The sequence below is a fragment of the Sinocyclocheilus rhinocerous genome, unplaced genomic scaffold (assembly GCF_001515625.1).
Source record: "Sinocyclocheilus rhinocerous isolate Xijiao unplaced genomic scaffold, SAMN03320098_v1.1 scaffold127, whole genome shotgun sequence".
In the NCBI taxonomy this organism is placed as follows: domain Eukaryota; kingdom Metazoa; phylum Chordata; class Actinopteri; order Cypriniformes; family Cyprinidae; genus Sinocyclocheilus; species Sinocyclocheilus rhinocerous.
Genome location: NW_015664685.1, coordinates 923,282 through 937,216, shown reverse-complemented (window position 1 = coordinate 937,216; position 13,935 = coordinate 923,282). Strand labels below are relative to the sequence as shown.

Below are 13,935 nucleotides of genomic sequence, written 5' to 3'. Positions count from 1 at the left end.
GTCCAAAGGGGCACAAGTGACTATGAGGACATTCGCGTATCTCAAAAAACATGGCCGCCATTGTCAAAACAAATGTAAGCACTGATTTGAAAGGGTTAACGGAGGTCGATCGGAACGAAACTCGGTGGGCATGTTCGACACATGGCCCTAAAGGTCTGTAAGAATTTTGAAAGAAATCGGCCACTGGGGGGCGAAATTGCGTTTTTCAAGTGCGTAAACGATTGTATATTGCGCGATTGTTCACACATCAACACAATATGCATACCATTTGATAGATCTTCTCATAACGAGTAACTTTGCCTCCATAACCATTGCTGTCAATCAAATTGTTCATTAAATATTCTCAATTACGTTTAAAACCTACTTTTGCGAACTAGTCCTAGGTTTTTCGCTCTATCTCGATCAAACCACTGAAGTAATATTCTCTGGGCTCTCTAAATCAATAATTATCAAAAAAAATTTGAATTTGAATTTGAATTTTGTCTTTTGGTTACTTATAGCGGGGGTCATTTAGAAAAGGGGTGTGGCCAGATATACCTAAAAGCCTATAAAACGTAAACAAAAACTCAAAACTTTATGAAACTTGGTGGAAACATGTGTCAGATGACTCTTAACAAGCATGCAAAGTTTCATGGAGATCGGACCATAGGTGGCGCTATAACAGTTAAAAAGGCCTCAAAAACATAAGATTTGTGTAGAAAATGACCTCAAATTGTAGAACATGTTCATATAGTCACACAAACACTAGATCTTCATATCATATGATAGATCTCCTCATTCTGAACAACTTCGCTTCTGGGACTAATGCTGTCAATCAAATCATTCATTAAATATTCTCAATTATGTAAAAAAACTACTTTTGCGAACTAGTCCTAGGTTTTTCGCTCAATCTCGATCAAACCACTGCAGCGCAATTCTCTGGACTCTCTAGATCAATAATTATCAAAAAAGAGTTGAATTTTGTTCTTTGGTTACCTTTAATGGGGTCATTTAGAAAAGGGCGTGGTCAAATATACCCCAAAGCCTATAAAACCTAAACGAAAACTCAAAACTTTACGAAACTTGGTGACAACATGTGAAAGAAGACAATTAACAAGCATGCAAAGTTTCATAGAGATTGGACCATAGGTGGCGCTATAACAGTTAAAACTGTCTCAAAAACACAGTATTTCTGTAGTAAATGACCTCAAATTGAAATAAAATGTTCATATATTAACTTATACACTATATCTTCATATCATTTGATAGATCTCCTCATTCTAAATAACTTTGCCTCTAGGATCACTACTGTCAATAAAACTGTTAATTAAATATTTGAGATTATTTAAAAAACCTACTTTTGCGAACTAGTCCTAGGTTTTTCGCTCAATCTTGATCAAACCACTGCAGTAATATTCTCTGGACTCTCTAGATCAATAATTATCAAAAACAAATGTAATTTTGTCTTTTGGTTACTTATAATGGGGTCATTTAGAAAAGGGGTGTGGCCAGATATACCTAAAAGCCTATAAAACCTAAACAAAAACTCAAAACTTTATGAAACTTGGTGGAAACATGTGTCAGATCACTCTTAACAAGCATGCAAAGTTTCATGGAGATCGGACCATAGGTGGCGCTATAACAGTTAAAAAGGCTTCAAAAACACAAGATTTCAATGCAAAATGGCTTCAAATTGCTAAAAAATTATAATATATTCAAACAAACACTATATCTTCATATTATATGATAGACCTCCTCATTCTGAACAACTTTGCCTCTGGGATTAATGCTGTCAATCAAATCGTTCATTAAATATTCACAAATATGTTAAAAACCTACTTTTGCGAACTAGTCCTAGGTTTTTCGCTCTATCTCGATCAAAACACTGAAGTAATATTCTCTGGACTCTCTAAATCAATAATTATCAAAAAAAATTTGAATTTGAATTTGAATTTTGTCTTTTGGTTACTTATAGCGGGGTCATTTAGAAAAGGGGTGTGGCCAGATATACCTAAAAGCCTATAAAACGTAAACAAAAACTCAAAACTTTATGAAACTTGGTGGAAACATGTGTCAGATGACTCTTAACAAGCATGCAAAGTTTCATGTAGATCGGACCATAGGTGGCGCTATAACAGTTGAAAAGGCCTCAAAAATTCAATATTTGTATAGAAAATGACCTCAAATTGTAGAACATGTTCATATAATCACAAAAACACAAGATCTTTATATCGTATGATACACCTCCTCGTTCTGAACAACTTTGCCTCTCGGACTAATGCTGTCAATCAAATGAGTGTGTGTGTGTGTGTGTGTGTGTGTGTGTGTGTCTCTGTGTGTTTAAGTATGCTTATTGAGTATTTATATAATAGTTTAACCATTTCATTTCTGTGTGTGTGTGTGTGTCTGTGAGCCAAATAAGTAAAGTAACAATATTACTTTTGAAAGGAGTAACTAGTAATTAGTAATATATTACATTCTTTGAGTAACTAGCGCAACACTGGAACCGGCACATGAAAACAACTAAAAACAAATATTTAAATTGCATGGCAACCGTTAAGGGTTTGAGATTTGTCAAGTCAAGTCAAGTCACCTTTATTTATATAGCGCTTTTAACAATACAGATTGTGTCAAATGTCACTATCAATCACTATTGAGTGTTTGTAATAACTTCTGACTGCGATCCAATGTGGAATTTGGTCAAATGATGAGGCAGAAATATGTTGTTAGTAAGAAGAATTTTATGTGGAAGATACAGTTAGGCTACAACTTCTGTGTGGTATGAAGAAAAAATAATGCAGAGTTTGGGCGCTAAATAGGAAAAGGATCTGCCGCCCGCAGTTGATTTTGATATCCTAGGTATTATCAAATGGCCAGTTTTGAGAACGCAGCGGACGTGGAGGACTATAATGTAACAAGAGCTCGTTCAAATACTGAGGTGCTAAACCATTCAGGGCTTTATAAGTAATTAGCAAGATTTTAAAATCTATACGATGTTTAATATATATAATTGTATATATATTTGTATTTGTAATTTTGCTAATACACTTGATCTTGAAGTCAAAGAAAGCAATATTTCATGATGTTCACTAAAATCTAATTTAGGTCATGAAAAAGGCTAAAGATTCGTCCAGTGTTTAAAGTCTGAAGAATTTTCATTCTTTTTGACCAGCTGCTCCTCCTCAATTCTGCGCGTCACACAACAGGGAGTGGATGATGCTGTCGCCTTTAATGAACATTACATATTAGTAGGCAGGTCCGAATCATTTTACCGAGTCGGTTGGTTTGGACGATGCTTTGAGTCGAATTCAAACACCGATTCATTTGAATCACACCAGATTAAGTTGATCTGCTCATTTTAACCGTTACTTCTGTAGCAAAATGATGTCAATGTATTACGTATAATTACATACAAAATGTACAAATTTTGGAACCACAAACTGTCCCCGTCGTACAGTTTACTAACAAAGTTATTACAGTCTACTGATTCACACACGCGTGCAAATCGGTTCGTTCGAATAGTTCAAAAGAGCCGGTTCAAAAGAACGATTCGTTCGCGAATCGGACAACCCTATTACATATGTAAGAGCCGAGAGTCCAAATCGAGCCTATTCAAACTGGCATTTAAATCAACAGGGGTGAAGACCTCAATAGACTAACTTACAAAATCGCGCCAGACGCGTGGACTCCTGTTCGCGGTGTTACGAGAGTACTGTAGCGTTCACTTCGTTGGGAAACGGTTTTCCAGGGAATAATTCGGCCATATGCAGCGATACCACGCCCGGAGTGGAGACTTTAACACGGGGGCAACACCATTCATGCAAATATTCCCAACCACTAGTTCATGGACAGGGGACTTTAGTACGGTCTAAAGAGGAACTACTGTGTTGTAATGACTTTCAATATTGAACGCCAAATATAAAACAGTCTGCAATGGAGTTATTAAATCCAAAGGATCTGTTGCTTTCCCGAGTGATATAAAACAGATAAACCGCATCAGGATTTCCGCCACTGTTACATGTCGAATACGGTTGCTGTAACATTTTTCCAACCGCTGCAGAAATATTAGTGTACAAATGACGATTTATGATTTGGATTCTTTCCTCAACGCGCTGCAGGGAAACACTTTATCTGCCTGCATTTGAGTTGGAACTGACGTTCTTTCGATGGAATTGCTGAAAAGCTCCGAATTGTAAATTGTCGCGGAGAATCATGACGCTGGACACCATCATGGCGTGCTGCCTCAGCGAGGAGGCGAAAGAAGCGCGACGGATCAACGACGAGATCGAGCGGCAGCTCCGCCGCGACAAGAAAGACGCTCGACGCGAGCTCAAACTGCTTCTGCTGGGTATGCGGTGCTTTCGTGTCACTCTACCAAACTTTCCTGCATGTGTCAAGGCGTAACAAATGCAAACAGTTTTAGTTTTACACGCGCATCTGCAAATGAAATCATTCATTTAATAAAATACATCGCGTACGTAACTGATTCAGTGTCTCTGGCCATTGCACGACTGTTTTTCTGCAAAGAAAAGGTCAGCCCTCTTTATTTAGATTCATATAAGCTCGACAGGTGGGACAACTGTTGCAGGTGCGATGGGTTGTATTTGACTCGTTACACATCTGTGCTTGTGTACAAAATGTGATATCTTTATATGTGATTCACCAACGAATAGTTTATTTGATTCGGTTCTGTTTATTTATTTACTCAGTCGAGTCGATTCGCAAAACATTTGTGATTCACTCTTTTGTGAGGAAGAAATTAGTTCGGCTTGTCGCATTATTATATTGGTGATGATGCGATATTAGAAATAGTATTATAATATACAAGAAAATTATCTTTAGGATTCCTCAAGACTGATTTAATAGGAATACAATAGGATACATTTAAAGAGAGAGAGATTCTTGAGTCAAATCTCTGCTGGATAATTCAGTTTAACTGTTAAAACGTGGCAGTTTTTTTTTTTTTAACTAGTCTAAACTGGTCATTACCTGGTCAAAGCTGGGGCCAGTAGCATAAACATAGCCACTATGTTAAGACTGTGTCTAAAAACTAGTCTGACCAACATAGCAGTTTGTCAAGGGGTATTCAGTCTCACTTTTTGGACTCAAATTAGACTGGTTTACTTTATGAACAGAAAATGCTGCACATGTACTGGGAATTTATCTGGAGTGATATTCAAGTGAGTCTGTGAATCGTTGCCGTTCAAGAACCTTCCAGACAAACCAATTAGTTCAAATTAATCTGATTTTCCACTGCTAACCCTTCATTTTTCACATGTTTCCGCTTTCAGGAACTGGAGAGAGTGGGAAAAGCACCTTTATTAAACAGATGAGAATCATTCATGGCTCAGGCTACTCGGAAGAGGACCGGAGAAGCTTTACCAAGCTGGTCTACCAAAACATCTTTACATCTTTGCAGGCCATGATACGGGCAATGGATACTCTCCAGATCCACTACAAATATGAACGTAATAAGGTACAGTAATTTGTCATACCCAGCCACTCTTACTAAACTGATGTTTCTTTGGATTTGTTATGCATTCTTTACCTTGACATGGTCACAGGTCTTTGAACTTTTAAAGTGCAAGCTAAAGCTTTCATGGTGAAGAAATAGATGCTATTGAATGTTATTGGTGCTACAAATGTTACACTGCCTCAACTTTTTGCATCTTCTATAGTTATGATAATTCAGAGGAGAAAAAAATGTTGTAGCGAAGTCAGGGGAGTGTTGCGATTGTCTGATTGATGATGCATTGTCTGCATGAGAGTCGTGGCTCAATGTGTCAGAGCAGTTGACACTCAAATAACTTTGCCATGAAGTAGGTCAAACACTGAGTCAAATACCCTGAGAGAGATACAATCACTTTGGCTAATCGTGTTGCCCAGGCTTAACACAATTACCCCTCCAAGCTATGAAATTAATTATAACATTTTATGGCCTTGCAGAAATGTGCCATCTAGATTTTTTTTTCCATTTGTAGATACCCCCACAGGCAAACCTATTTTCCATTGTGCGTAGTTGAAATATTATAGAACACAGCCTCAATCAAGTTCCATCTTATTAGGTCAGGTGTAGTGAGATGGAGAACTTTACCAAATTTGAGTCTCAAGTAAAATGGGTCAATAAAGTTGGAACCAGGTTATGTATAAGTGGGCTAGGACGTGACTTGACGTCTGCTGTTGGTTGGGTCCCATTGGCTCAGGGTTGCCAGGTCTGAGTAACAAAACCAGCCCGATTGGTAATCAAAACTAGCCCAATCATGGCAAAAAACTAGCACAATCGCATTCTAGGGAAAATGGCTAAATCTAAATTGAAAAACATTCACATTCCAGGGGGTCAAAAATCTCCTTTAAGAGGGTTCCACCTTGGTCGAAATTGCTTTCCAGGGAGCTGGGGGTTTCGCTTCAACATTATAAAAGTAGCCCAATTCCGTGGAAAAACCATGGACTTGGCATCACTGCATTGGCTGAAGCGTCAGCTTTTTAACACTGTTTTAAATGCACTACTTTTCCCCTCACAGGCCAATGCAAACATTGTCAGAGAAGCAGACGTAGAGAAGGTCTTCTTGTTCGTCAGCCCCTATGTAGATGCCATCAGGAGTTTATGGAATGACCCAGGAATTCAGGAGTGTTATGACCGGAGGAGAGAATACCAGCTCTCAGATTCCACAATATAGTGAGTGCATCTTAAACCTGTCACCTTCCATAAGAAAGAAGGATCACAGTGAGGTCTCTCTAATGTCTCATATGTTTCCCCTAAACAGCAGTGAGATTAAATGGAGAACAAATGTGGCTTTTACTGAAGACTTCTGCTTCTGACTTTTTTTTCTCATTTGAAAAAGATTATTGATCAATAATCTAACATGTGTTTTCTATAGAGTTTTAGAAAATATCTCAACGTCTCACTGCAGTCAGATTTGCCAAGAGACCAAAGTCTGCGCTCACAAGTTCTATTAAAACATTTTTCATCAAATTCACCCAAGACCGAATGGTCTGAGCTGATATTCAAATTAATATTAGTAGCTCAATACTATTGCTATGTCAGTATTTGTAACAACGTTAATACTTAAATGAAATCTCTCTGAGCAATATTCTTCCTCTGAATTTTAGTCTGACAAACAGTGAGTAAAGTGAGTTTTTGCGAATGTAACTAAATGCTATAAACCAACATGCCATAATACCGAGTAACTATGAGCTTCCATATGAAATGTTTAGCATATTTTATATTCCAATCTACATAAACCATTGTCTTAGGATTTATGTTTATTGTCATTAATTAATCCGTAAGCTGAACCAATGTGACTGTCATACCTGCCAATAGTAGTTGGGAATCTGCATTTTAAGTTTCTGACAAATTAATACGAAGTATTATTACCAGATTATTTTTTCCATGAAGAAAGTTAAGCCCATTTTAGGATCATTAAGATCAATCAAGCACCTGCTCCAATTTAAGTATACAATTTAAATTAAATGTTATGCTGCTATGTTATATATACAGGCCCGGACTGGCCATTGCGAGCACCGGGAGAATTCCCTGTGGCCTAGCGGCTAATTTGGCTCGCTGCCCTGTTGATGTTGTTGTGTTTTTTTTTTCAAAGTTAAGCAGCGTGAATGTTGCGAAATTACTGACCTGTTCAGGGCTTCAAATGCAAGTCAGTTTCATCTGTAAACTACTGTAGTTTTTTGAGTATTAAACTGCTAGAACCTGTTAGGCTATCAGGAGCACCCCATTATTATCATCAGTCAGAATACTGCTAAAAGAAATCATTTAATTATCGATTGTGAAGTTATATTAATAAATTTAGCAGACAGATATTCACATGGGTTTATTGTATAGGTAGGGAGGGAGCTAGAGCAGACAGCAACACAAAAATGTAAGTCATAATAATGCCTAATAATGCAATAGTGTGTTCAGTATTAGGAATTTTCAATAACGATATTGTACTAATTTTGACTTTTAGGCACTTTAGAAAATGTTTTAATATGTTTGTAGGAAATATAGGTTTGTTAAATAGGGTATTTAAGTCATATTAGGAGAAATAACATTCTGTGCTAATAAATTGTAATGAGGTGGTTGTTTTGCAACAAGGTGGACACAGTTATGTTCATAACAGTAGACCTGCTGGTGAAGAAGTGACAGGTACAAGAAAAGAAGGGAGAGACAGAGATATTGGGGAAAATAGAAGTTAAGGTGCAGTTCAAGAGACAACCTTTAATTATTTTCCACGGGCCCCAAACTAAGTATTTTATGGAAGAGGATTAGGGCCAAGCAATAATAAAAAAAAATAACAATAAAACCATCTCGAGATTAAAGTCACTATAATGCGAGATTAAACTCGTTAAATTTCAAGAAAAATTTTGAAATAAAATGTTGAGAATTAAGTCATTAAATTTTGAGAATAAAGTCGTGTTTCGAGAAAAACTTGTTAAATTTTGAGAAAAAAAGTCGAAATAAGATGAGAATAAACTCATTAAATTAAGAGGAAAAAGTTGTTAAATTTCGAGAAAAAAAAGTCGAAGTGACAGGTACAAGAAAAGAAGGGAGAGGCAGAGATATTGGTGAAAAGGAAAAAAAGGAAAATGGAAGTTAAGGTGCAGTTCAAGAGACAACCTTTAATTATTTTCCACGGGCCCCAAACTAAGGATTTTACGGAAGAGTATTAGGGCCAAGCAATAATAAAAAATATATATATTTATAACCATATCGAGATTAAAGTCATTATAATGCGAGAATATGTTGAAATAAAATGTTGAGAATTAAGTCATTAAATTTTGAGAAAAAAGTCAAAATAAGATGAGAATAAACTCATTAAATTACGAGGAAAAAGTTGTTAAAGTTCGAGAGAGAAAAAAAAGTCTAAATAAAATGTTGAGAATAAACACACTCGTGTCATATTCATCTGATCTCGTTGGACAGTGTTTGTCAGCGTCTGCAGTGGCGCACGTCGTAGAGAGCAATGCTCGTGGATGTAGCATATAATGCGGTCGACCAGAGTTCGAATCTACCTTTTGCCGAACTCGCTCCTCTTCCTTTTTTCATCACATCGGAAAAGTGGAAATCAATTGCCTAACGAGTGTTTAATAATGATGTATTAATTGGGTAGGTTTAGGTGTAGGTAGGCTATAAGGAGGGCTTTGTTGTAACAAAGGCAGCGTCTATTTAATAATTTTAATAAAGAAAATAATTTACACTCTGTTATTATTGCATCCTGTTAATGTACAACAATACTGAGGTGCAAATAGTATCTGTCACTATTTCTAAGTATTAATGGCATCTAATTACTATTTACACTTATTGCAAAGATCTGCTGTACTTTTACATAGCGTAAATAGAATCGCTATTTTCACTTAGTGTAAATAGCACATCGCTAAAAATGCTGCTGTTGTCACTTTAGTGTAAGTAGAATATATCAATATTTTCACTTAGTGTAAATAGCATCTACTTTCACTTAGAGTAAATAGCATCCAATGTGATATGTAATAAAAAAAAAAGGAAGAAGAGCGAGTTCGGCAAAAGGCGAATTTGAACTCTAGTCGACCGCATCATATGCTACATCCACGAGCATTGCGCTCTAGGACCTGAGCCACTGCAGACGCTGACTAACACTGTCCAACGAGATCAGATGAACATGACACGAGTGTGTTTATTCTCAGCATTTTATTTCGACTTTATTCTCGTAATTTAATGAGTTTATTCTCAACATTTAATTTCAACTTTTTTTCTCGAAACACGACTTTTTTCTCGTAATTTAATGAGTTTATTCTTAAAATTTAATTTAGAGTTTTTTTTGAAATTTAATGAAGTTAATCTTGCATTATAATGACTTTAATATCGAGATGGTTTTATTTTTTTTTATTGCATGTCCCTAATCCTCTTCCGTAAGATTTAGACCTTTTATGTGCTGGCCATACAAATAATATGGTTGTCTGTGGTTTTTAGAATTTGTTGTTGGTGTTTAGGATGGCCTGGATGAGTGTGAGATTTCCCGGCCTGAAATTACGTCCCAGTCCGGCCCTGTATATATATGTATATGTATATGTGTGTGTATGTGTACAGTATATGTATGTATACTGAGAATGGGAGATTTGCTTAATTAGCTTGCAAATATTATCACAATGCAAAAAGTCCTAATGTTGCAAAAATATGCTTCCTTTATCTAGAAGTACATTTGTTATTTTTTGTTATTTTGAGGTAAAATGCTACTCAGACATGTTCTTGACAGGTTTCACAGGTATTGCAGTAACAAATCATAGAGATGCTTCAGAACTGTGAAATGTTCACCGTTTGTCCACAGTTATCTAAATTCGCTGGATCGCATTGCCAACCCTTCCTATCTTCCCAACCAGCAAGATGTGCTCAGGGTCAGAGTGCCCACTACAGGGATCATTGAATACCCCTTCGATCTACAGAGTGTCATATTCAGGTAAGTCTTCTCTTTATAGTTACTCTTCTAGTTCATCTAGTACTGCATTGATACAAAATGCTCAGTTCATCCAGTTCAGCCCAGTGCTCAGATGCCATCATGTTTCCAGACTGTAAGTGTTTGACTCTTCAAACTCATGACTTCTCCTTCTCCATCAGGATGGTAGATGTAGGGGGGCAGCGGTCAGAAAGGCGGAAGTGGATCCACTGCTTTGAAAACGTCACCTCCACCATGTTCCTGGTAGCCCTCAGTGAATATGACCAAGTTCTTGTTGAGTCTGACAATGAGGTAAATCAAGTACCAGAAGAGGGAGCCAAAGTTGTTACTAACCACTTGAAATGTTTGTAGAAACGCTATTTTGCATGATGGCTTGATGCATAAGCCTTTTAGCACAGATGAATTCACTGTATTATATGATTTTTTAAATTTTATAAATTTTATGTTTTTAAAAATGTTTTTTAAGAGGTACTTCAAATTTTTTTTGTACAATTCTACAATCAAGATTGTAGCAAAGAAAAATGTCTTATTAAAAGTGTAAATTTCTTGGGGGAAAAACATTTAATAGTGTGGTATAATCTTTTGAAATAATTTTTTAAATAAAAAAACTAGTGAAGCAGCATTAAAATATATTACTAATAATTGAAAAAAAAAATTACATCTGCAAATATCCTCAGAAGTCATTGCGGTGTAACCAACATGCAAGAACACCTTTTGTTGACATGTGACTAAACATAAAACCAGAAATATTATGCTTATTACTTGAGGTAAAAAAGTAAGTCTTCATCTGTATCAAATTTCTTTTAAATAACACATTTTGGATAAAAATGTAATAATATTTTACTTAATGGCTACACCACTTGACATTTTTAAAGTCATTAAATGAAACTTTTGATTAAATTCTTATTTGTAATGAATTTGATCATATAAAAACGGTCTCCGAGTTCTCTGGGTGAATGATGTGATCATGTAACCAGTAGAGAACAAACTACAGTGCCCTCCACTAATATTGGCACCCTTGGAAAATATGAGCAAAGGCGGCTGTGAAAATAAAACCGCATCGTTTATCTTTTTGGTCTTTCATTCAAAAAATTCACAAAATTCTAACTTTTCATTGAAGTGAAACAATTGAAAGTGAAGATAAACCAAGGGTGCCAGTATTAGTTGAGAGCACTGTACATTCTGAACTTAAAATAGCAAGCTGTGCTCACTTTAGCAGCGTTTATATGAAATCATTTTATTTATTTATTTTTTTCCCCTGAAATTGTCAGAAGCAGTGAACTGAGTGTTGATTGCTGAAGTAAAGCAGGACTAAAATAACCACTGAAATGGCCCTGTTATGTTATTTTCCCCCACAGAATCGAATGGAGGAAAGCAAAGCATTGTTTAGGACGATAATAACATACCCCTGGTTCAAGAATTCATCAGTTATTCTTTTTCTGAACAAGAAAGACCTTTTGGAAGAGAAAATAATGTATTCACATCTTGTAGATTACTTTCCTGAATATGACGGTAAGTTTAAAAATATTGTGATATATTGTTTTTCCAAATCTATACGGTGAGGTATGAAAAGGATGATCAATCACAATGTGTTTATTAGCTGATGGACTGATGGTCTTTCCATTGCTCTGCTAAAGCATTGCTATATTATTGTTCATACTTCAGGTTAGAAGTTATTTTAAGTAAAAGCTCTGATCAGTTTCCGGATGACCAAGTTAACCCAGATCGATCTATTGTTCTCTCTAAGGACCCCAGAGAGACGCTCAAGCCGCAAGGGAATTCATCCTGAAGATGTTTATCGACCTGAATCCAGACTCCGAAAAAATCATTTACTCTCATTTCACCTGCGCCACTGACACCGAAAACATCCGATTCGTGTTCGCTGCTGTCAAGGACACCATCTTGCAGCTCACACTGAAGGAATACAATCTAGTCTGAACAACGGCCGCTTATGGGTTTGGTCAGTGTCTTGCCGGGTTAAAGGACTCATCAGTCTGCAGCTAGAGTCTGCCGTAATGCTGTGAGCCATTAAAGTCTGCTTTAACCGTTCGAGCGGTCGGCTGTCCCTGATTCTGCTCTATGAAATTGGACACACAAGTTATTTCTATCTGCTCACTGCTTCGTCATTATTTATTTGCACCTAAGAGCTACTTCACAGGGTTCAACTTGAATGTTATAATTCCATTTGAATGAAAAATGTTATGTTATTGAACTGATTTTTTTAAGGTTTATTCTGTAGCAGGTTCTTCAAGTTGTACACATTGAGCTGCTTGCTATAAATGTTATGTAGATTTCTCTAACTTGGACATATTAATTATTCTGTGTGGTGAGGTTATTAGAAAGCAATGAAAAGTACTTCTATATTGTAACATGGTATTGTTTTTTTAAGAGTCAGAGCAAGTTTAGTAGATAAGGGTCTTTCCTCATTTCCAAGGCACATGCAATGGTAAAGAATAGATAACAGCTAGTTTACATTAACATTTACATGAATAATGCCAGAGTTCTTCTAATGTGACTTTTATTTACTGCCAAGCTAATAATCATGCCACAGGTAATAACTTGCCTTTGCCAGTATCGCTTATTTCTGTACCATACCAGCTCTTTGTAATTTTTCTTCTCATTGTGTTCTTGGAACAGATGATTGTACATCTGCTCTTCAAGACCTGGTCCATTAAGATCAGCAGTGTTCCACAACATCAAGCCTGAACGATGTGCCAAGAGAGCCGATTCCTGTGTAATCATCCTACAAATGTGCCATTCGGAGATTTTCTGTAACACTTGCATACATTTTGATTTTTTCGTAATAAATTACCCAACACCTGTTCTCAGTGAGCCAATGATGCTCTTACTGCTGTTGTACTGACTTGACAGTGTGGTTAGTGTGGTGTAATCAAGCTTTGGTCAATATTTGCAGTTGTTTTTTTTAAAGACAGTACAGATTTGTAAAGAGTATCATGTGACTAGATGCGTGTCAAACAAATGAATGTTTTGTGTTGAGCCAAGAGTAAAGGACCAAATTACTGTTTGGGGGGGTTATCACTGTTAGATTTTCTGCTTCAAAACTTTTTTTTTCTTTCTTTTTTTTGCAATAAAAGGCTGCTATTTTAGAGAGAATTGTATAAAATTTGCTGTCCAAATGTAACAACAACAAAAAAACAATAAAACCCTAAATCGTCTGTTGGACACTTCAAATTACATAGATGTTATTTCAATAAACAACATATCAAACCAAGTGGCATTTGTTTTTAAGAGAGATTTTAAGCACAGCCATGCATTTTGATCAAAATGTTTCACAAAAGAACAATAAAATAGTAGATATACTGTTGAGGGAAAAAAAGCATTTTATGGATGTTATTTACTCTGCAAGGACACCTCAGGAGTTAGTTCTGAGAAGAACTCAAGCACCATTTTTTTTTTTTTTTTTCAGATGTCTGCTGGTTTGAGATTTTGTTCGATGAGATGACATTCAGACAAAGTTGTGTGACATAAGTGTCAAAACATTTAAAAACATTACATTTAAATAATATCTGTGAGT

The 13,935-nt window shown here is 36.2% G+C and overlaps 1 protein-coding gene across 1 annotated transcript; it reads left to right on the top strand.

Annotated features, from left to right (window-relative positions):
• Positions 1 to 3,554: 3,554 nt before the first annotated feature.
• Positions 3,555 to 12,921, top strand: LOC107730330 (guanine nucleotide-binding protein G(q) subunit alpha-like). The gene is made up of 7 exons (XM_016541137.1): positions 3,555 to 4,327; positions 5,271 to 5,455; positions 6,501 to 6,655; positions 10,275 to 10,403; positions 10,562 to 10,691; positions 11,759 to 11,912; positions 12,148 to 12,921. Exons 1-7 carry the CDS (start codon positions 4,192 to 4,194, stop codon positions 12,336 to 12,338), a joined length of 1,080 nt encoding a protein of 359 aa, XP_016396623.1. The 5' UTR covers positions 3,555 to 4,191; the 3' UTR covers positions 12,339 to 12,921.
• Positions 12,922 to 13,935: the final 1,014 nt, after the last annotated feature.

Excerpts from the sequence above, each read along its gene's own strand:
- LOC107730330 (XM_016541137.1), top strand. The coding sequence starts at position 4,192 with ATGACGCTGGACACCATCATGGCGTGCTGCCTCAGCGAGGAGGCGAAA. Across the intron at positions 10,404-10,561 it reads CTACAGAGTGTCATATTCAG|GATGGTAGATGTAGGGGGGC; the intron begins GTAAGTCTTCTC and ends CTTCTCCATCAG. Across the intron at positions 10,692-11,758 it reads TTGTTGAGTCTGACAATGAG|AATCGAATGGAGGAAAGCAA; the intron begins GTAAATCAAGTA and ends TTTCCCCCACAG.